The sequence below is a fragment of the Arachis hypogaea genome, chromosome 12, assembly GCF_003086295.3.
Source record: "Arachis hypogaea cultivar Tifrunner chromosome 12, arahy.Tifrunner.gnm2.J5K5, whole genome shotgun sequence".
In the NCBI taxonomy this organism is placed as follows: domain Eukaryota; kingdom Viridiplantae; phylum Streptophyta; class Magnoliopsida; order Fabales; family Fabaceae; genus Arachis; species Arachis hypogaea.
In genome coordinates, this window is record NC_092047.1 from 88,867,214 (window position 1) to 88,891,509 (window position 24,296).

At 37.3% G+C, this 24,296-nt stretch overlaps 4 protein-coding genes across 6 annotated transcripts in view; 3 read left to right on the forward strand and 1 right to left on the reverse strand.

Moving 5' to 3' along the window:
• LOC112727676 (uncharacterized) overlaps positions 1-10,908 on the forward strand; it is a 31,943-nt gene extending 21,035 nt beyond the window's left edge. The window contains exons 1-3 of one of the 3 annotated variants that reach the window (XM_072209460.1): positions 3,297-5,005; positions 5,110-5,200; positions 5,374-5,679. In XM_072209460.1, the coding sequence (XP_072065561.1) occupies positions 4,794-5,005; positions 5,110-5,200; positions 5,374-5,673 (603 nt within the window). In that variant the 5' untranslated portion in view covers positions 3,297-4,793 and the 3' untranslated portion in view covers positions 5,674-5,679. Of the gene's footprint in view, positions 1-3,296; positions 5,006-5,109; positions 5,201-5,373; positions 5,680-10,215; positions 10,292-10,424 lie in introns of those variants that run through there. The other 2 variants (XR_003165942.3, XR_011868704.1) reach the window with 2 other exon arrangements.
• A 1,872-nt stretch (positions 10,909-12,780) lies between these two features.
• On the reverse strand, positions 12,781-14,453 carry LOC112730215 (protein FAR1-RELATED SEQUENCE 5-like). The gene is made up of 3 exons (XM_025780312.1): positions 13,451-14,453; positions 13,162-13,371; positions 12,781-12,956 (listed from the first exon to the last, which is right to left on the reverse strand). Exons 1-3 carry the CDS (start codon positions 14,451-14,453, stop codon positions 12,781-12,783), a joined length of 1,389 nt encoding a protein of 462 aa, XP_025636097.1.
• A 7,539-nt stretch (positions 14,454-21,992) lies between these two features.
• LOC140176783 (uncharacterized) lies at positions 21,993-22,613 on the forward strand. The gene has a single exon (XM_072208327.1). It carries the CDS (start codon positions 21,993-21,995, stop codon positions 22,611-22,613), a length of 621 nt encoding a protein of 206 aa, XP_072064428.1.
• Positions 22,614-22,615: 2 nt separating this feature from the next.
• Positions 22,616-23,317, forward strand: LOC112730217 (uncharacterized). Its single transcript, XM_025780314.1, has one exon. The coding sequence runs from the start codon at positions 22,616-22,618 to the stop codon at positions 23,315-23,317; it is 702 nt and encodes a 233-aa protein (XP_025636099.1).
• Positions 23,318-24,296: the final 979 nt, after the last annotated feature.

Below are 24,296 nucleotides of genomic sequence, written 5' to 3' on the forward strand. Positions count from 1 at the left end.
CATCAACATGGTACCACCCACCAATTCAACCTCAATCATCCATCAAGCATATATCACAACATGCATTTCTCATATTTCACACAATCAAGGCATCAATATTCATAATCACATATATGAACACATCATATATCTCAACCATTCAGCAACACTAACAATTCAATGCCTATCTTAGGGCCTCTAGCCTAAGTATTTCCTACCACATTACATATTAGATACGGGAAACCGAAACCATACCTTAGCCGATTTCCCAAGCTCAACCGGAGCACTTCCAAACCACTTGTCCACAAGCTCTCAAGGTATCAACACCTCCAAGAATAGATTTTATCACACAAAACCCTCTTCCAAGCTTTTCAAAATCACCAATCAAGCTCCAATATTCACATATACATAACCTAAGCCACAATCATCATACCCATACACAACATCTCAATACCCAAACCTCATAGAACAACAAATTACACCAGGGTTGAGAATCTTACCATACCCAAGGTCCAAGGAGACAAGATTAACCTTCTCCTTCAAGAGAGTTGGGTCCTATAACATCAAAGAACCCAAAATCTCAACATTTTTGCGCATGAAACTCGAAATCAAGGGCTGGAATTTCGAACAGTAAAACATGGCTTACCTCAAGATTAATTATATGGGTTTTGTAGAGCTCTCTGCGGTAAACGCGTGGCCGCAAACGGAGCGGCAATCGGAGCTCTAGATCAAAAGTTATGGTGGTTTAAAGATCAAGTAAGAGATAGAACTTGAGAGAGTGTTTTTCTCCTCCCTCACTCCATTTTCAGCATGTGTGTATGTTTAATGAGGAGAAAGAATGCTGAAAACTAGGGTTTTGGTTTAGTTATGTTGGGCCAAGGGCCCACTTTGGGTCCGATTGGCCCGGTTTGGCCCGTTCGGTCCAATCTTGGTCCGATTCCCATAAAATTGGTACCGAAATTCTCGTCTCAATCTCCTCTATCATATTAAGTCATAAAAATAACATTTTTGGCTTTCCAGAATAAATTCTCATTTATGGGTTAATTAGCCGTTAATTAACCGGGTCTTACAGAATGTTTGGTTTGGGTTTTGAAGGGGGAGGGGACTGTGAAAGTGGCAGTGGAATCCGAATCCTGAAATGTCCTGTGGATTCGTCCAATTGTGGCAGTAAAGTTTGGAAGAGAGAGGCGTGAAGAGAGACACATGCTATGTTTTTATTTTTTAACATTTACCTAAAGGACATGAATGCTTTGGTGGGGCATAGCCAAATGTTTATGCTTAGTTTGTACTAAAGTATATTTTGTTAAGACATTATTTAGCACCATGACGATGGGATTACAACTGTATTTTGGTTGGAGCTAGTTAAAAATTTTGATGTGGTGATTATTTTGGATATGTCACGACCTTTAAATGTACCTGTTTAAATCACAAGTTGTACACTAGTGAAATAGTAGACGCGAGGCAGAATGGAAGACATTGGCGTGATTTATAAAGGAGGATAATTATAGTTCCATAAAACTTACATTGTTGGTGGTGTTAATTTCGAATATATATGTCCATGATATTTCGAACATATATGGTCTCCGTAAAATAAACTGTGTTCTCGAGTAATAGATGAAATTCAGGATGTGAGTTTTCTGGATAATTCCTGTGGGGGTTTTCCCTTTGGTGGGAATGATAACTTTATTTCCCTCCATTAATTTGTGTACCTCGAAGAATGTGCATTACGTGATTGTCTGAACAAGGATGAGACTTGAAATGATGGAATGCTGGAAATGAGGCAAGTGACTGTACAGGTAGAGATATATGGCATGATTTGGGGATCAGAGATGCAATTCGATGAGTTTGGAGCGTAACCAATTTGTCATGCCTTTTTTTTTTTTACTTTTATTTTCAGTTTTTAATATTTTTTGAAACATTTCTTATTTTCACCAAAATTAGGGTTGGCCTTGAACATTTTATCTTTCTTTTATTTTTTTTACAAACATATATTTATCACTTGTTGAGTATTTTAGGAAGGTAGTTATGAGATTTTGAATTTAAAATTGTGTTTTTTTAACTTTTTTGAAAAAATTATCTTCTCACTGTTAATTTATTTATTTAACAAAATAATACTAGTAATAAAATAATTATATTTTATATTGTAGTATGAAATAATTTTTAATAATAATTTGTCAAAAAATTATGAAAAATATATGTTGACACCAAAAATATGATAAAAAATATAGTTAGAGTCCCTTAACTTTTGATATTTATACTTTAACCAGCTAAACTATTAGTATTTATGATTTCAACCACAAAATATTTTAATATTTACACTTTGACTCCTAAAAAAAATCAAAGTGGTGTTCTTGAGAGTTCTTGGGGACATTCAAAAATGTTCTTCGTGTTCTTCGTAAATTCTCCAAATTCTTTCTTCAATTCTAACCTGTATTTCAATCTTTTCGATAACTAACATTTACCCTAATACAAAACAAATTATAAACCACTAAAGTCCCATACTTTTCACTTGATTTCAACACAACTTGACCATTAATTAGGGGCTATGGTTTTGGTTTCCAACTGTACTTGAAGAATAACGTTCATAGCTTGAATATCTTCAAAGTTCATGAAATTTTCATGAAAGTTTCAACCATAATTACTCATATAAACAATCATTTTGAAGCATAACCAAACCATTCAACAATTACACAATTCAAACAAAACAAATGAAGATTAATTTTACCAAACTCTTCCTTTAATATACTGCTCCTAATTCGGCTCTCTTTCAAAGTGTTTAGAGCACTTTTTCCTCCTAAGTCATATATATATTAAGAATAACTTTAAATCCATGAATTCTTAATGGACCGAACCTTCAGCTATATGTTAGGATCAGATTCTTTAAATTAAACTTGCTCAACATTGAAGTTTGTTGGCCCATAAGTCAAGGTAAGGAAGAAATGTCTGGAATAGAATCAAGAAAATACATGTTTATGCATGGTTCGTCGAATCCGAACCAAGCATGGATAAGTCACATGGTTTTGAAGAGAAGAAGAGAGGATCACTTTAATCAATTTCGAATTCTGATTTGAGTTTTAAAAAAATTAAATGTTTAAGACCGTTAATTTTTATCTAAAAAAATACACTTGTATGATCTTTTAAGGTTAAATTTTGTTAAAAAAATGTACTCTTATTATTCGATTTTTTTTAATTTAGATAGATATATTTGTATTATTTTAAACATTTTTAAACTCAATACAAGTAGGTTTATTTAAACTTTAAATTTTAATAGTTTGAATAAATGTACTCTTATCATTTTAAAATTTTTCAAGTTTAAATAAACGTATTCATATTATTCTAAGTCCTTTTAAAATTAATACAAGTAGATTTAATTTTACTTTTAGAATTTTAAATAAAAATATTTGTATTATTTTAAATAAATATATTCTTTTAATATAAAAATAATATTTATGTATTTAAATAAATTAACGCATATTCTTTTAGTCGTGCTAGAGTAGTGTGGGATAAGTTGTTGCAAGTTAATCGTGTTAGAGAATGTGAAGTATCTGGTTTCACATAAGTTGTGCTATCCGATATTGGTTTGGGTGAAAAAAGGTAAATTATGCTATTCTAGGACTGATTTATGAGTTCTTTTAGAAAGAATTTCATGTAAGAATTGTTTTTGTTGTGGTATTTAATATAATATCTAAAACACATTAGCTTAGCACCATTTATATTTTAGTAGGTTTAGGGGATTCACATTTATAAATTTAATTTAAGAGAATAAAAAAAATTGATCCCTCTTTATCTTATTTATAATAAAAACTATTTCATTCTCTCCTTGTAAGTTAAAATGAAAAACAGTTAAAAAACTCGAACACGTGGTATAAATTAATATAGATATTGACACAATAGTCAGGGAAGCTTTTAGGATCTACATTAGGTCACTACCTAAAATAAAACACAAGGTAGATAACACTCAATAGATATATCAAAATTTTCTTAATTAAACCAATTAAAATAGACTAATAATGTTCATAACCAACATTAACCCCTTATCAAATAACAACTTGAAAGCCCAAAAATGAATGTAACGGGTTCAAGAAAATTGGCATTTCATTACTTATCCATGGAAGACAAAGAATCGGTGCACAGAAAATTAATATTGAACAAAGCAATCATTACATAAGCAAATTACACCAAAATTCCAGAGACGATCACATGTGAGGAGTTTTCAAATTTCAAATTCTCATAAACCAAAAAGAGGTCACCCCAAACAAACAACAAAAATATAGCATCACAGGCAATTTCCATCGGAGTTCACGCGACGGAGTAAAAGCAACGTGACTGCTTGTTGACACGTTTAAAAAAATAAAAATAAAAAAAAGGAAAAAAGAGTGGTTATATTAACTATGAAAACAAAAACGGTAACAAGGAAATGCATTGAATAAAATTAAGAGATAGAGAGGTTCTTCAACATATGTGCATGAATTTATCGCCATGTGAATCATTCATGCGGAACCTGCATGGATCGAGTGAGAAGGATTAGTGCTTTCTACTTGTTTCGATATCCCTGAATGCTTCATGGTGACATGGTAATCTATCTAGCGTTCCATGTGATTAATTACAGTTATACCCTTACCGTGTTCACTGCACCAGTTTTGTTACATTCTAATGCATGCCAATTTTCACGTTATAGCTGGAAATGTGCTTTTGTTAATCCCAATCGAAGAAATGTATCCATGTGTTCTTAGATGTAATGATTACATAGCCTTCTAAATAAAAAGTTTGTACCACCTAACACGAACGGTCATAGCTAAGCCTATATCATGTGAATGTGTCTATCAGTCTTGCCCAAATACGAGAGACAAGTTCATTTTTTCTACTGGTGGATTACCACAACCCTAAGTAGTTTTGCAGCGGAAAACTCCTCTCTTAGAACAGGATCGACTTGTTCACCACCTCTCGAACTAGATAGTCTAAACACGAGCAAAATGGAAGCCTCTGATTCCTTTCTCCAAGATTCTCAAGATGTTCCTTCGACAGAGTAAGTTATCGGTACAGACGACATGTGTTAATATTCGTTTGGTAAAATAGTTGTCGTCCTTGATATTTGGTGGCGTTGACCTGGTTGTTGTATTGGTGGTGTAGGTTGGACCCTGGCGATAACACAGTACAAGAGCGTGATCGATCCACAAACGACATCGATCCTGGCATGAACCTTGAGCTAACCATAGATGTGGTGAGCAAAATAATGCAGTTCACGTACATGCGTAATGGTTTGCTATGGAAGATAACAATCAGACATTTAGAATATTCAACAAGAATTTTTTGCTGTAGTATGTGATGTTAATGCCGTTGTTAGTATTGAACTTTTGTGCAACTGAGGTAAACTGTATGTGTTTCGTGTAACAGCCTCATCCAGAACAGCTGAAACAGCGAAATGCAACAGGTGAACACGATGCAGCAGAAAAAGACGTTGTGGCGCGCATTTTTCTTTATGAGAAGGTATATCGTGAACGATTCTCTTGTAAACTGTGTTTGGTATCTAACATTGTAGACGGCATTCGAGTGTGTGATAGTCCGATATGCAGTTATTGTACCCATCTTCAACATATTTACTACCGATATGCTTTTCTACTCTTCATTTTCATTGTTTTACGATATTCTTTCATGTATAACATAATGGGGCCCAAGTTAAATCTCACAGTTTGATGTAAATGATACGAAAAAATTATTTAAAATCAAATTAACAAAGTCAAAAGTTTTTTTTAATCGGTAAATAGATTTGAAGGAAATTATATTGGTATTTATAGATTATGATTTGTGAGATACATGACATATGTTAAGATTTTAAACAAAGGAATGATACTTTATATTTCAGAATATTTCAGTTTGGAAAAAAATATTAAATATCTAGAGATATTATTAAAAAAATTATATATACGAATATAATTTTTGGCAAATATATGTAAAGGAGCAACTAAAATGTGTTTTTTGGGTTGGAAATTTTGATTTAGAATGAATTTTTTCTGTATCTTTTACGTGATTGACAAGATACTAAAAAAATAATTAGGCTAAATATCAAATTTTTATTGTTTTGTTCATACATATATATATATATATATTGTAAATACATTTTCAGATTACCCAACAAAAGGTTAAATTAAATACATTCAATATTTTAATATAATTTATTTTTTTCACCAAAGGAAACAAGGCTAGAATGCTATTCTATAACTGTTGCATCATTTTTTTTGGCCGAAATAACCATTAGGCTAATTAGGCCTCAGTACAAACGGAATTTTAAAATGTGCCTAATTGTTTCCTAAATGGGACAGTAAAATAGACTCAAGAGGGGATATAAAAAATGGGCCTATATTCGGGCCTTACCACCCAAAAACACTGTTTATTACGTTCTGCAAATAAAAACCACACACATTTTAACCAGGAAAAAAAATACAGACTCACTATTAAAGCTAATTTTTGTTCGAGCATAAGACCAAAAACAATTTTAGTTGAGCAAAGGCATAAAAAAAGGGTGAAAGTTAGAAATTCTTCTTCCTGGGTTTTCATTTACGAACCAAACTTGCCTCAGTAGTGCCTCACCTGCTTATCTGGTAAGAGATTCAAATATATTAAATAGATAATATATATATATAATAATAATTAAAATTAGGAAGAATAAACAAAATCAAATACAACTTCCAAAATCCTTATTTTATTTGAACTTATCTAGTTCAAAATCCTTCCAGTCTGAAAAAAAAAGAGGAAATGAGACTTTCATACAATATCTTAATTGCGTAATAGCTCACTGATTGAGCGCTCTTGCGCCGAAGATAATTGGGGCAAAGCGATCTACCGAAGCTGTGGGATGTAAAAATGAATCGGTAGGGGGAGCGTTTCGCCTTAGAGGAAAGGACCCGCGCGAGCAGTGGTGGACGAAGCGGAAGCGAGAATGTCGGCTTGAGTAATGCAAACGTTGGTGAGAATCCAATGCCTCGAAAACCTAAGGGTTCCTCCGTGGATAGTCGGGTTCTTCTCCTACCCGTATCGAATAGAACATGCTGAGCCAAATCTTCTTCATGGAAAACCTGCTTTATTTAGATCGGGAAAATTGTCCGGTAACCATGTATGTAAGGGTATAATCGGCAATTTTACAGCAAAAGTAAAAAGAAATCCCATATAAAATATTATTTCGAGCACCACAGGATACGATTGATTTCCCAGACCCAGGAAGCCCTAGACCATCACCCCTTCTCTCTTTCGGAAGCTGTGTCACCTCCGTCGCAAGATACAAGACCCATTTGTTAGTTGGAAATGTTAATGCATGATTCAGTTGTTGAGTTTGTCACTCTTACTTGTTTATTATAATGAATTTTTTCTTATTCTTGTGGTGTGCTTTGTCAACGTAGGGTTCCAATGAAAAGCTTGCCGACATTGAGTCTAGATTGGCCATCATTGAGAAGAGGACAGCCACCTTCGACGGGTATTTGCTTCAGATTCTGGACCTGGCTCAGAGGTAGCATGACCGAAGCGGTAGCATTGTTATGGTTCCTAAGCCATATATGCCACAGGCGCCGGAGGACAGCACCAAGAGGAAGTCCTCCTCAGAGGTCATGCCACTGTTTTCAATCACACTGAGGCCCATAACATCAGCCAACAAAGAGGTCTGTTCACCCATCTGAGGCCACCATCGGAGAAGGGCAAAGGCATACAGCAAAGCCCAAATACAGAGGCTTCCCAATTTGACCTTTTCGTCCCTGACTCGCCGTGTGACGAGGATGACCTTCTCATTGATGAAATGAGATCGACACCAAGATATATCACAGGGGCCACTCTCCTCAGTCAACAAATGAATACCCAGCCACACTGGGCTGTTGATTTGTCAAAGGGAACTGGGCAGGGGCCCGGGCCTGGCAGGAGATCTCAAATTCCTTCGTCGACTTATAACAAGGTACGTTGTAGTTCTTGATTCTAAATAACATGATGGTCATCCTACAACACGGGATGTGCTCCGAAGGTGATTTCATGTGTTGGTAAGAGTTTAAACATATTTCAATATAACAGGACATTACGAGCCTCCCATCATGATCCAACTTTGACAGCACCACTAAACTCTGTGACCTATTCACGTCGACTCCAGGTATGGCCAAACCTCCTAAGCTGCCGAAACTGGAGCGCATTGAGATGACATGTTTAGGCCGCCCAACATCCTCAATGACTCGCAACATGCAGGTGCTGATGCAGGATTCCGTTACTCAAAGTCGTCCAAAGAGGAATGTCCTTAGGCAGGCCACGCGAGGCCGTGGGCATGGTCATCGCAACAACAACGCTATTGATCCCGCCGAACCCAAAATCCCAAAGGGAGGTGCCTTGCTTCCTGGAACAAAGACACTGTTATTGAATTATGTCACTTATGCTGACATCAATCTATACCCTATGTAACTCTAACTCTTTGAGTCTCGCAGACATACGAAATGGTGTTCAGGCCATTTCACAGTATGGAACTCTCGTTGCAGGAGTGCAAGTTAGCAGCATACATTTTCGGTAAAGAACTTCCACTTGAGTTAGGCACCTAACACAAGTATTCTGTTGTGTACTAATGTCCCACTTCCTCAATTTTGACTAAGTAGTTCAGATGATATTTCAGGGAGATCTTGTTTAAGTATTCATTCTTCGACTTACCTCGGGCACTATTCATGTCACTGTCACCCCCAGAGACCCCTTGTCTTGATGTAAGTCACCCAAACTGCTATCTGAAAGCAAACTTTGTACCTTCAACCACCGTGTTTATAGATAATCAACGTTCGGCGTGGTTGCAGATAATTAACGCGGCATGTCTGATGGCGTCAGTTCGAGCACGAAAGAGCAAGACTCCGTGTTCCTGGTATATGTCAACTAACTTTGCAACGGATATTCTGCTTGACACCCTAGTAAGTGAGCTTGCCCAACATTACCAGCCGAAGTGGATGCATGAGACAAACCAACTGGAACACGTATGATATGTATCCCTCAAATCCTATTAGGGATTTCATTCCATTATTACCATTTTGTGTAGTTACTTATCCCTCAAATGAACTATTATTGTTAATCAGAAAAATATTTTCACCTTGTATAATGTAGGTCTATCGTCTATGTGCCTGTTTGGGAGGCCATTGATACGTGCTATATGCTGTTGTTAGATGTCAAGGGTGCAAGATTGTACGTCCTAGACGTAAGCAAAATTCCTGAGAGTATTGTCCGTCGAGAGGCTAACATGCGGCGCATAGTAAGTAATTTCTTCACGACTACCTTCATACTCTGTTACTTTACCCTGTTGATTAATGCTTTTGCCTGCCTGCCGTAAATGTAATTATTTTTTTCCTCTACCAGTGCCATGTCCTCGGTAAAATCTTCTCCGTGGATAGGAATATTGCTAACTTCAGACATACAAATCCAGACCTTTCTAATTGGGGTTCCTTCCAGTATCCTAAAGCCATTCCAAAAGTAGTGGATAAGTAACTCAATTTACTTTAATCTACTCGCATAATGAGTAGAATGATCAATAGCATAACCATGTATGCGATGTAGGAAAATAAAATTTTTTTTGTCCCAATTTGTTAAGTATTTGGTTGTTTTTCTTTAGTAATTTATTTAATCTGCAATGATTTTTATTTTATTGCATAAATATTCTTTAATAATTATTGGGGTTAGAAGATAAAAGAAATATAATTATAAAAAAGCAGTGTGATCAGAGTTTGAAGGTCAAATGATCATTTATCACACAACCTTAGGTACACATAAATGTTATTCTCATAATTATTTTATTGTTCTCTTATTTTTCTATATTTGTTTTGTCACTTGACCAGCATTTTGCTGTTTTAAATTATATTGTATCATTAACTGATATCTTTTTTAAATGATATATAAACTATATTTTCTTGTAATGTTGCCTTAGGTCTTATGCACTTTTAAATTTCCTAAAGTTTCTTTATATATTTCGTATTGCTTTTTAGTATATCTGTATACAACTCGAGAAAGGTAAACACAAAGCATCTTCCACTCTACGAAAGAGCAGAAACCTAAACCCAATTTCTGAGTTATTTAGAGGAAAACTATGCAACATACCTAGTGTGAACCAAAAACTTATGCATGTTTATTTGACGGATAAGGTTGTGCTTTTGTTGGCTCAGCTATTTTCTCCCCACCTATGTTTTTTGATAATCTTCGTCATGCTAACGTGTTGACACAATGCTGCACGATTTACTGCTGCAGCAAGGAGTCATCTACGTGGCTACTGTACTGGCTGCAGCAGGAAGGAGGATTTTCCACTCGAATTTTTGCTCCCATGGTGAGTTTCCTACAATGCCCTTGATTAAATTGTAGCTTCTAGTAACTACAACTAAAAATTGTTTCTCCATCTAATTCCTTTGTGATTATTTTACTTCAAATGTCCATAATCCTGTGTAACTATCGTTACGCAGATCCACTCGAAAGCTGTCAGGATGAGGACTGCTACTAGCAGGGACGGACCCATTAACAACAATGAGGGGGCATTTGCCCCCACAATGTTTTTAATTTTAAAAAAAATAGTTATATATAATGTGCCCCATTTTAGATTTTAAATGACCCCACTACAAATAAATTAAATTCAATTGGCCAAAATCTTTAATTTATTTTTTTATTTTTGTATTATTTTGACTATTATTTAACCTATTTAAATTTAGTTCTTGTGCCGTCACTACTTTATTCCCTTAAACCATTTTATCATTTTTTATATTTTTAACATTTTTTTTCTATTCTTTGTCTAGTGGTCATCTTCTCTTCATTAAAAGGTAAATTTCAAATTCTCTCTCTTTTTTTTATATAGCTCTCCATGACTCTATGTATCTTCCAATTTCATTGTTTCTCTTTTTGATATTATCAATTACAAATTTTAATTCAAACAATTATAATTTAGGTATTGATATAATATTTTATTCTCTTCATGACTTTATATATTTTATTTTTATTCTCGATTTATTCATCCTTATCACTTGTTTTTTTATCTTTTATTCTATTATATGTATCTATGTTGTATATAAAATTTTAAAAATAAATTGATTAATTTACTAATTTAGAATATATTCTTTTATTTTTAGAAATAGTAATGAAAAAATATTTTAATTACAATACATAATTAAACAGATATATAAAATCTTTTATCTAATATTATATCAAAATTAAATTAAAAAATATATAACAAATTTAATTATTTTAAAAAAGAAAGAAAGAAAAAAAATTGTAAATTAAGTTTCTATTATTTTATATAAACATACTTTTCATATCTAGATTTAATTTTTCTAGTATTTATATATAATTCTAGTTTTAAATTATAAATACTAATGTATCATTAGGCGCTAATGTGCCAATTGATTCAGTCTTTTATTATTAAATATATATAAAAAAATTAGTTAGAATAACAAGTTATCTATAATTTAAATAAAATATTTTAAGTTCAAGTTTTAAAAATAAAAAATATTTTTTTATAAATTAATATATAATGAATAGTATTTTAAGAATGAACGTGTTTACTAACTCTTTTTAATTTTTATATCTCCATATAATTAATAATGTTCAACAAAACTTATTTTATTATATATATTTTTGCCCCCACTCCTAAAATTTTCTAGGTCCGTCACTGGCTACTAGCATTGCTAGCTGTGATGCAAATGAACATGCATGCTTCATAGATGTTAAAGCCGAGCTGCTTTAGCGTGATCTCATGGATTGCACCGAGTAAAGTCGTCCCCTTTGATCCCTCTCTATTTTGATAACCATGCGACTTGTATTTTTTGCCTTCTGGATGTATTTTGAATATAGATGTCGAAAGCATTCCATTCTACCACTCAGGAATATGCTAATGTTGTCAGTGACATTAGGCTTCAGTTCTTAGTTCTTGTGATGTCAGTAACTAGCTTGCCTCTATTTTGGATTTAGGATTACTACAGGCAGTTTATGTACGAGCATAGTAACATTGGGCACAAAGCCGCAGATTTCGCATGTATGGATGTAAGTTGTATGTGAACGTGGCATGATTTATCATACTACTCTATAGCTAGTCTAGTTTTTTCCAAACAAGTGAACTTTTCAACCAAACGTGCCTAACTGTACAGCGTGTGAAATGGTTCACACCTTTCTTCAGAGGGGAATTATTGAACAACTATAAGACCAACCCAACTACATTTGACATTTTCGAGCACCAAAGATTAATGAAACGAGATGCTCTTTAAAATTATCATGGTTTGATACTTGGAAAACAAAACACAAAAACAAAAACAAAGTACACAACAAGGATCCCCATGATAATCGAAACCACTACCCCCTTTCTCCAAGTAGATCAAACTTCTCTATTTACATGGTTTGTTGCAAACAAAACAGACCTTATCAACGGCCATGAATCTATCAGCGCATATCTTGCTAAATACTTGCCCACATGAACTAAGGGCCACAACTGACATTGTGTTGGTGAGAGGAACTTTGCAGCTAGAACAAAGGTATGTCCTATCAAGAGCCTTGGACTATTTCAGCTCACTAGTATCCTCAGTGAAATGGACAGAGAAATGTGTCTCTAACCTGAATTTCTCCCTGCCTTCTGGATAGGTGGTACTGATATAAACATAGCATGGGGAAAAAATAACATAACCGAATAAACCACTGCAACATATAATGTATTAAAATTACCGTATATTCCTTTCATAGTGGTATTAAAATTACCATATCATACGATCAACTCAACCACATAAACCTCTGTCATTAAAAGGCTAACAATTCTAATTAAAATTTCAGGAACAATATATACTAAACACAATTCAATCCCCATACATCCGAGGACATCACCATGACCAATAACACATCTTTGCCCTGTTGGCGACCCAGACTGAACGACCACTTGTGAATAACCACATATGCATGGATCCAAACTGCTTCAACAATCACCACCGCATACTTATCCCTTGTTCTTAGATTTAGGGACCCTGCAAACCATTATGAACACCCACATTATTGTTATCATATTGTTAGTTTCACACATCGTCCGGTACCACCAAATCTTATACATGTATCTGCAATATTGGCTAAACATTCATAACAGCACACATCCACACTAGAGAAACATATGTCCAAAGTGAAGCATGATTGTCGTGCTTACCATGTCAACATTTGGTGATAATATTTTCGCACCCTCGTCCTGGGTTGACAGTGCTGATGTCGGTGGAGCATTGGGACAGCGGGTCCTTCGATGACCGAGACACCCGCATGTGCTGCACTTAAGCCGCTTGATACCCCTAGACCCAAGAGGTTCATTGCCACGTCCTGTGCCTTTAGTCCGAACACTAACAGGATCCCTAACCCCTCCAATGTTGCTAATTCTGGTCCCAGCAACCGCACCACCTAGTCCATTTTTTTTCAAGCAAATAAGTATCCTCCACAACCTTGGCTAAATATTGCCTGAAGTCCTCCTCCCTAATACATGCAACTTTTGCTAATCGCTTGCAGTGCTGCAGGAATGCACCCACTCTACTCCGATATAAAACACTGGCATCACCGTATTGGCTACTTAACCGTTCATAACAAAGATCCTCCTTCGCCGCTTTGGACCACCGCGGCAACACTAGATTCTTAGGAAGGGAATCAAAATCTAACCTAACCAAAACTGCTAGTATGTGAACACATGGCAAACCAAATGACTCCATCCTCAGGCAATTGCAAACAAACTCCTCTTTCCTTCTCATATGTACCACATTCCATCGTGAATCAGGTCTTCTATGCTTTTGTGTCACATACACACACCTATCTTCACGTTTAATGCACTCCAATATAGTGACCCAAACACACCTTTTAAGCGACTCACGATATCTTGAGAAAATTTCCCGTGTGAAGTTTATTGCCCCTGACTTTTCTAACTCCAGAAACTGGGTTTGAAGGACCGGCGTCCCGTACGATGATCGGAAGTCAAGCTCTTCTTTATTGTCCCTCAGGAAGTCCACACATCGTTGAAAATTGGTTACAAACTCAAGTATGCCGTATCGCCTTTCCACAAATCTCCCTAACTTTGCATGCAACGACTCACACCGAGATATTGTGCGGAGCCCAACATAAAACCGTCCCCGTATATAAGCAGTTGCCCATGAAGACTTCTTCTCGTATATTTCCTTAACCCACTCTAACTCCCTAACCCCAAACTCCTCTAGCATGGCATCCCAAAGCATTTCAAACTCTGCAACCTCAATATCGGCAAGCATGCAATGTCTAAACAATGATGTGAACCGGGGTTTACACACATTAACCGTCGCATTTTTCAGGAGGTGCCAAGCGCATAAGCAGTGGTGAGCATTGGAAAATACTTCCTGAATAGCTACGCGCATTGATCGACCGCCATCAGTTATCACCGCTGTCGGTGCTTTACCCCCCATGCATTCCAGTAATTTTCTTAAAACCCATACATATGATGCTATTGATTCGCATGATACCATCGCAGTTGCAAACACACAGGTCTGGTTGTGATGATTAATCCCAGAAAAAACAATAACTGGGATATTGTACTTGTTCCGCCCATAAGTTGCATCGAATGCTAGTACATCTCCAAATACCTTATAATCATCCTGGCTTCACCCATCACTCCAAAATAGATCGCACATGTGCTGCCCTTCACCAACCTCGTACCTCCAATACAATTTCTCGTCCGTTCGGGCCACACCCTCCAAAACCCTCAACGCAGCATTCACGTCACCATTCTTCATTGCCCTTTGCCGCCTAACATCGTTGTACATATCTCGCTTAGTAAATGGAACAAAATTAAAACCACCTGCCTGTACAGCAATAGACTCATAGATCTTTGGAATTGATATCCCAACTTGCCTCATATTATCCATGTGTGCAATATCAACATCAGAGATCTTACGGTGAGTAGGTAGATAGTCCACATACTTCATAGGCAGGAGCTCATGGTCATGTTCCTCCACAAAACGAGACACAAACCATCTCCCACTGTCCCCTTTAGGCTTAATACGCATCTCCACAGGACATCCACAACGAGTCACCACCTTGTGCTCCCTCTTCCGATCCACCTTCTCTAGCCATTTCTTGTCTCTGAACCCTTGTCTGTTACATAGATATGTGTAATGAACAAAATCACCATTCTTATTTTTCAACTTCTTTCCTTGTCGTATCGCAAAACCCTTCACCCTACTATACTCTTCATAGAAAATAGTGGCTTCCACTGGACTATTAAACTCCATCTTAAGTACATCCGCCGCAGTAACCGGTAATGCATCAGATTTCGTGTTGGCAATGAATTCACTCTGGTTATATCGAAAACCCTCAAACTCATCCTCCTCCATTCCTATGTCAAGCATTTTTTCCTGCATGAATTCACAAGCTCACATGTTAAATATCTTTCACATAAACTCAAAAATACTCACTAACTCAAAAGAAACTCTTAGAAAAATTTTTCCCCCACATTCATACCCAACACCGTGCTGTTTAATTCAACATAATTCGTACCTCGTCGTCGCCTGCCATTTTGGGCATTTCACCGGCCGAATCCGGATCATCACCACTACCGCATCCCATTTCATTAACCACTCTGCTACATGACACCATCTCCCAAACGCTCCTTCTTCCCTCTCTTCAGATCCGCGCCCGTTCTGCTCTCAACTCTAACTGATAAGGAAGATAACCAATGGAATTTTCCATCAACAAGCAAATACATACACACACTCACAGGTCCAGCAACTTTCAACAGTGGGAGAAAAATTAATATTAGATAACATAAAAATTAACATTAATATTTTTATATTTCTAAAACCCAAACCGTACTAGACAATGTTTTTCTTTTAATTAACATGTAAAAGTATATTCATTTAAACTGTGTTATTTTAAAGGTGTTCTCTTCACATTTTATATTTTGGTCATGTTGCCTACTAAGCTTATTACTAATACAAGGTACAATATAATACAAAAATTAGTTATTACTCACTAATTGAATAATCTATGAGAAGTATAACTTAAACTGAAAAATTCAATTCTTTTTTATAGGTTTAATTACTCTGTTGGTCCCTATAGTTTTGCAAAATGTTTAATTAGGTCTCTATACTTTTTTTCCTTTTAATTGAGTCCTTGCACCAATTTTTTTAAAATTGAGTCTCTACATTTTTCTCTTTATTTGAGTCCTTACACCAATTTTTTTTAATTACTTGAGTCCCTATACAATTAAGCTAATTACTACCAACAAGGACCTAATTGAAAAAAAAAATTGGTGTAGGGACCCAATTAAAAGGAAAAAAAGTATAGGGGCCTAATTGAAAATTTTGTGAAACTATATGGATCAACAGAGTAATTTAACATTTTTTATAATTGTGTAGGAGAGATAGAAAATAAATGGCACAGTAACAAACATTCAAATCAAATAATCACATCTCTCTTCATACATGTTGGTGTAAAAATATATTATTCTACTAAATAATTATTCAACAATTTTATTGCCTTTTAGCTTAAGAGTTCATAATATTTAAGGTAGAAATTAAATCTTTTTCACAAAATTAAGGGGACCCAAAAAAGAGGTGGGAAAGCTAGTTGGCCACTAATGGGTACTGCCATACAGGTACATAACACAAAAATGCAGGATCAAGTAAAATAAACAAAGGAATATCAACATATAAAAGGAATAAGTAAAGGTTGCAACCCCACTTGCTTAATATCCCTCAATGCAAAGAGTTCAATACAAATTTTTCCATTCACTGACCACTGCGCAGAAAAGAGATCACAAATGGCCAGTCAACAAATAATGTGAAACAACAACAAATTTATACACTTCCTGCTCTAAACACTAATATACAAAAAATGCCATTTCAGACTACCATATTAAAAATCATACATCAACGTTCAATCTTACAAGATAAGTGCACTACTTTAACATACATCTATATACTCATATGCATGCAACATTCATATTTCCAACAAATATATATGGTAACATATATAAATTAGCTCCAACTAAATACCACCAATAAAAGAAGCAGTTCAAATATGCAGCAATGTTTAAAATAATAAAATAAAACAACGACAACAAACCAGCATGTATATTCACCTTTTTTGTTCGATAATTAGGATCACAACTATGATAAATGAAACAGCCCAAGTTTCCTTTTGCACTTGCATCTATCACCTAACAAACTAATCACGAGTGATTAACAAAGTACAACAACTACTATCACAAAAACTACAATAGAATAGTAATAAGCAGATAGAGGCGTGATTCATACCTCACTTCCATTCAAGGTCATGAAATAGAAATCTCTATGACCCTTCAAAGCATACTCTCTTTGTTGTGCCTCATAAGCATGAGTATAAAGCACCTGTATGGACCATAAATTAGATATGCCATATAGATCATCTATGTGCATAATTTGTGCAAAACCAATAGATAAAGAATTACACAGTGGACACTACACAATGCATCAATGCAAGAAAAATAAAACACAATTCAATGAATATGAAATCCAATCTTCTCAAAATAATCCCTTGTCTTTAAAAAGTAACTCAATTGCTAGACATTACCTATCCTTTAGTCGTTGGTTACAAGTGTATGACATCAGGTTCACCACTCCAACTGGATCAAATGCACACCCTATCAACCTTCATTATTACAATATATCAAAGCTCAATACAGAGAAACAAAGACTACAGTGCTTACCATTCAAGCCTCAAATTATCTCAATTGTTAATACTCAAACTTAACTCACTTCACTATTAACATTCACTTTGATTAGACTTTCGATACTTACATTTCCTAATTCACTAAAATATTGCCCAACAACCTGGTTTTTGCTTTTCTAAACAAATACCTTGCACTTCCCTAACTTTAAAACGGCTGCTAACATTAACGAAACCAGCATTCATCTTAGCCCTTCTTCAGAAGCTTCATTACTACACCAAAATATAGGGATCCTACTTCTCTAAATACTTCGCCAACGATTAAACGAAGCTGAACAACCTTAAATATGTACCTACATTGAATCCACGCACCGCACCCACAGCAAATGCATACCCATAAAGTAACAACTACAAAATCCACAACAGGCAATCCACAATCTTTCATTCTACCAAAATTAAATCAAAGCCCCAACCTACTATGCATAACGAAAACAACAAAACTTACCAAAAAGAACGGGACGGATTTAGATCCTAGAAAGCTTTCCTCACCGGCATCAATCAAAGAATCTAACATCCCACATCTACAGACGGTCTCTCGTTAACTATGATCCGCTTCTATTCATTTGTTACCACCATCGATCCGCACACCCGCGAGCTTTACACACGCCATTGTTTGTCCCAATGACCCACAATCACACAATGCTTTTCCCCGTCAGCTTCACATTCAACACCACCACCCAAACAACAAGACTCCTCTGCGTGAGTTCTTTCCCTACTATTCCGATTTAAAATACTGCCAATCGATGTCAAAGCCATGTCAAGATAATGACATTAAAAGAGCGCTTGTTGGGAGGCAACCCAACTGTAGATAACAGTTTTTTTCTTTGCTTAGTTTACTTTCAATAATTTGGCATGACTTCAAGCACGAATTTCACGGCAAACTTCATCCACTACCTATCTAAGTTGGTCATTTTCGACAAAGACATTCCCAACTTGGGGTCATTTTCGTCTATTCCAACCTCAGAAAACAACAAAATTTAAGTGGAAAACTTGTTCGTACGGAGAACATCAGAATTCTGAATCCGTATGCAGGAACACCGAATAATTTTCCTATTTTATATTCGGGCAATTGATTCGGGCGTATTTTATATTTTATAAATTTTGAAGAACATGACATCAAAAAGAATACTCTCGGGACAAGAGAGATAGAAGAAAATAAAAAATAAGAGCATGAGGTGTGATACATCATTTATAATTTAAAAAGACGTTACATATTTTATATGTAACTAAATTTAAAGATAAGAATGGATAAGTTTATATAGCTTTCATTTCATCAATGGTAAATCCAGTTAAATTGTAAATTTCAATAAGCGAAAATTGATGAAGTTGGACACAAAAAATTTGTTAAGTTAAAGAAAGAATATAATAATTCAAGGACAATAAAAAAATACAGAAATTTTTAAAAGTGAAATAGAAAAGTTTTTTTCTATATAAATACAGAAATTTTATGAAAAAATAACTCAGCATGATATATATCTTATCAATTGAACAAATAATTATATTTTAATAAACACAAAAAACCCAAAATATTTGTGATTCCTTCTTGTATTTTTTTTCTGTATTTATGGTTAATAGAGTTTGTGCTTAACATTAAAAAGGAGAAAAGAAAAAAAAAACTCAATTTTTTTTATTTTCATATACAAAATTTTATGTTTTTTCTTAAACAAAATTTATGTTTTTTTAATATTTGTTTTAATAAATTTTGTATGTATAATTAAAAAAATAAAAAATATAAAAATTAGAGTAACAAAACTATAAAAATTTGTAAAATTGAATACAAAAATTTGTGAAACTAAACATAAAATGGTTATATAGACCAAATTAAAAACACAAAAATTCTTATTATTTGAATTTTATATTTTTAATAATATCATCATAGTTCTCATGGGGACGAGAGAACGAGAGACCGTAAGGGGGAGAAATACTGGGGGGGTAGAACTAGGGGATGGCACCCACCTGTAAACGATCCTAGGATTTAGAATCGTAAAGAATATCAGCGCTTGGAAAACGACTCATTCTCTGTGTTCGTGGATAATCTACCGGAGGATATCTCACAGAAAGAATTGTATCACTTGTTTTGTTGGACGGGAAGAATTAACGACATATATCTTTGTAGAAAACGGAAGACAGAACGGATTTATCTATTTGCCTTTGTCCGATACATGACAAAAGGAGGCACCCTAAAGGCTATTGCAGAGATGAACCAGTACAGAATACGTGGAAAGGTAGTTACCGTCGGGGAAGCGAAGTTTCGAAGGCAATGCAGACAAAGGAAAGACCGATGCAGGTGGACCGAAGAGGTCAGCAGGATTGTCATCGGGGGAATGATGTGAGGACTGCCACGATCGTAGACGGACAGACGGTGACTGACCAAACGGCAATCAAACAGGGGAGTGGAGGTATGAAAATGATTGATGTGCCCATCGTGGAAGAGAATATGGAGTGGTTGGTAAGGAGTTTAGTTGGGAAAACCTTGCACCTCTGAACCTGCAATCGTTGAAGGATACGGTGTGGAAGAATTTGCCTCACATTGTCGACGTCAGGGAGATCGGGACATCTAAAGTGCTGTTAATTTTTGATACTGTGAAACATGCTGATGAAGCGTTTACATTCCGACTCAATAATTTGCTGCACCTATTCCATAGGATCTGGAGGTGGGAGGAGTCGGAAAGATGTGAGACTCGACGAGTGTGGCTGGAGTGTTACGGCGTCCCTCTACACGCATGGTCTCCGATAACGTTTAAAGCAATCAGAGGGCAGTGGGGAGAAGTGGTTCAACGTTCTTTCCCGACAGGAGAAGGTACATCATTTAGAATTGGAAGGCTTCAGGTTGATACATGCGTGTTTGATGCCATTCGGGAGTGGGTTCAAATTTCTGTTGGGAGTTCTATGTTTGAAGTGTTTGTGAAGGAGATAGATTCAGAGCCTTGGGAGGTGGACAGGATAGGGGGAGCCCAATAGTCTGTCCGGAGCATGGCGGGTCTGACGATCACGACAATGTCCTGACGAGGGTGGCGGTGCCGTGGGATCCGGTGGCGGACCTAGTCGTGAGGGATGCAACAGTGCATGAACACGGGAAGGACAGAATAGTAATTCATGAGGTGATGTTGAATGATGCGAATGTGGATTATTCAAATTTCAAAAAAGATACGCAAGCAACAGATTCGGTTAGTTGTACCAAGGTTGATGAAGCAGCGGATCCTAAGGGATTTGGGGGAATTAATGAGGCGGAGTCTGAAAAAACGGTTATGTAGCTCTGTGGTACTGTGTGAGAAGGGATTATTGCAGGGTGTGCAAGGCCATATGATACCTATCCTGTGGCCCATCCAGTGTATTATGATGCGGTTAGATATACCATGGGGAGGCGTGATTTGGGCTTGCTTTCAAGTGGCCCAATAGCCCAACAAAAGACAGCTGGGCTGCAAGTAAATGATGAAGGGTGCTTGGGGAGGGTGGAAGATATTGGGCTGGACCAGATTGCGAGGGGGACTGACTGGGTTAATGGAGCTCAGACTTTAGAAGCCACGAGCGGGTCATGGGGTTTGCGAGTCATGCAGGCTCCTCTGGTGTCGGTGCAGGCAGCGCATCGTGTTGGCTTCCGTGCCTGGCCAGGGACCCTCAAGGGTTATACCGGCGAAAGGGGGAGGGGGTACTGACCGAGGCGCGATCAATGGTGGCTGGAGACCGATCCTTGGTGGTGAATCTGGAGGAAATAGGCCAGGATACGGAGGTGGTTATGGATGGGAACTGTGGCAATTTTGGGCAGGCGACGAGGGAGATATTGAACGCCCGGGGTGCAGCACGGCGGCAAGAAAAGGAGGTCCAGGCAGGGGAGACTGCGACTGTGAATACTCGGGCTGGGTCGTCGGCGGGACTGGACCTGGCGAGCAGGAAGGGGAGGCCTGAGATAGCAAACCGCACAACAGATGGGGCCGTACAGGAGGTGACTAATGGCGGGGAACCATTGAGGGCGATGGCAGGGTTTGACCCAGAGCCAGGGGGAATTCTTCGGGGGTTGATGGACGCAGGAAAATGCAGGAAGAGCAGAAGAAGGAAGATGAAGCAACCTGGGCACTGGCAGTGGAATCGGGTGTGGTTTTGTATGATGACGAGGCAGACATTATGAAAATTTTGCAAGCACAGAATGAAGAAATAGCGGCAAAAAGAAAGCTGGCGAAGCAAAAGGAAAAGGCGAGAAGGAGTAGGCCAAAGGATAAAAATAAGGTGAGTAAAAATTTGTTTAAATGATTGTGAGCTGTTAGAATATTAGGGGATTGAGGGGAGATGAAAAAATAAGCATGGTGAAAAATTTGAAGAAAAAGTTTAACTTGAACATGTTAAGCTTGATCGAAACAAAAAGAGAGGTGCTTACTAAATATGATATTACAAGAATTTGGGGACATAGTACTGTTAGTTGGGAGGTTGTGGAGGCTGCAGGGACGGCTGGGGGTCTATTATTGATGTGGGATGATGTAGTGTTTAAAGTGCGTAACTGTTATAAAAGTGATCGGTGGTTGTGCGTTGAAGGAGTGCTAACAAAGACCAACTTTCTTTGTGCGTTTTGTTTGGTGTACGGGGCGCATGGGAGGGAGGAGAAGAGGGAGGTATGGGAAGAACTGAGCTACGTGGTGGGTTTGTGTCAGGTTTCGTTCTGTTTTTTCGGGGATTTTAATGAAATTTTGCATGTTGAGGATCGCAAAGGGTTGACTAGCTTGCCAGCTTCGTCGGAGGAGTTTAGGTGTTGGGTGCATGACATGCAGATGATGGATTTAGCTCTTACTGATAGAAAGTACACTTGGTTCAGGGGTCGATCGTGCAGTCGAATTGATAGGGTTCTGGTCAATCTTGAATGGAATAAGAAGTTTCTAGATATTAGAATAAAAGGTGGCCCGCGGGGATTGTCGGACCACTGCCGTTAATTATGGAAGGTACAAAGGTAGGCAGGGGACCTAGGCCGTTCAGAAGTCTGGACTCATGGTTTACACATGAGGGATTTTTGAGGTTGGTGAAAAATGAATGGAGAAACTTGGGAGATGCTCAGTTCACATGTAAACTGAAGGCTTTAACAGTACCACTGAGGCAATGGCACAAGGATAATTTTAGTGACATGGATAAAAGACTGCTGAGGTTTGAGGAGGAGATCACGAAGCTTGACAATCTAGTTAGCGACGGGATCTATGATGGTACAACGGAGGCTAGAAGGAAAGCACTGGTGAGATGTTGTGAAAAATGGTACATTTGGAAGGAAATTCACTGGAAACAGTTGTCTAGGTCCCAGCATGCTGCCAACATGGATAAGAAAACCAGATACTTTCATAACATTGCCTCGGCCAGAAGAAGGAATAATAGGATCGATGCTTTGATGATTCATGGACGACTTGTGCGAAATCAGGCAAGAATAAAAGGGGCAATTAGGGGGTTCTATAAGGATCTGTATCGACAAGAATATGCCCCAAGAATTGGTATTAGGGATGGTTTGGTGAACCAGATTTGGAACGCTGAGGAAGAAGCTTTAGAAGTTTTACCGTCTGCGGAGGAAATCAAGGAGGCAGTGTGGGATTGCGACTCTTCTAAGGCACCAGGGAGTGATGGTTACAATATGAACTTCATCAAGAAGTGCTAGGAGGATATCGGGCAGGAATTCATTACAGCGGTTCTGGGGTTCTTCCAAAGTGCTAAGCTGCCACCGGATGTGAATGTTACGTGGGTGACACTAGCCCCAAAGTTTGAAGGTGCAAAGGAGGTGAAGGACTTTCGGCCGATTAGTATGGTGGGGGTGTGTATATAAAGTGGTTTCGAAGGTGCTGGTAAGAAGAATGAGAGCCGTTATGCCGGGGTTGGTAGGAGAGACCCATACCGCGTTTGTTAAGGGCAGGAAAATTCATGATGGGGCGCTCATTGCCTGTGAGATGGTTCATTGGCTGAAGACGCGGAAAAAGACAGCGGCTATTATCAAACTGGATTTTCAAAAAGCTTATGATAGAGTAAGGTGGAGTTTTGTTGATATTGTACTACAGAAGATGGGTTTTTGCCAACGGTGGAGGAATTGGATAAAGGAGTGTGTGAGTACGGCTACGATGTCAGTCCTGGTAAACGGGTCACCATCCAAACCGTTCAAGATGGAGAGGGGACTAAGACAAGGGGACCCCCTTTTTGCACTACTGTTTGTGCTAGTGGTTGATGTTTTGCATAGGATGTTGGGGGAAGCGGTGAGGAACGAGCGCATTGCCCCGCTGCTGGTCGGGGGTGATCATATTGAATTGTCACACCTACAATTTGCAGATGATACCATTCTGTTTTGCCCTCCAGAGACTGAGACGATTGTAAAATTATAAGAGGCTATTGCGATGTTTTGAGTTAATGTCAGGGCTGAGCATCAATTTTGATAAATCGAATCTGATCTCGGTAAACTGTGAGCAAGGATGGGTTCATCAGGCGTGTGGCGTACTGGGGTACCAGCAAGCTGTTTTACCTGTTAGATACCTCGGGATTTCTTTAGGAGCAAATCCCCGTCTGGTGAAGACTTGAAAACCAATCATAAAGAAGGTGGAACAGAAGCTAAGCTTATGGAAAGCAAAGGTCCTAAATAAATCAGGTAAGCT

What these genes read in the sequence shown, in the direction of transcription:
- LOC112730217 (XM_025780314.1), top strand. Translation starts at nt 22,616, where the DNA reads ATGGAAGGTACAAAGGTAGGCAGGGGACCTAGGCCGTTCAGAAGTCTG.
- LOC112730215 (XM_025780312.1), bottom strand. Translation starts at nt 14,453, where the DNA reads ATGGTATCATGCGAATCAATAGCATCATATGTATGGGTTTTAAGAAAA. An exon ending in GCGATTAGCAAAAGTTGCAT is followed by an intron (nt 13,372 to 13,450) that starts GTATTAGGGAGG and finishes AAAATGGACTAG; the next exon opens with GTGGTGCGGTTGCTGGGACC. An exon ending in ACTGTCAACCCAGGACGAGG is followed by an intron (nt 12,957 to 13,161) that starts GTGCGAAAATAT and finishes AATGGTTTGCAG; the next exon opens with GGTCCCTAAATCTAAGAACA.
- LOC140176783 (XM_072208327.1), top strand. Translation starts at nt 21,993, where the DNA reads ATGGTGAAAAATTTGAAGAAAAAGTTTAACTTGAACATGTTAAGCTTG.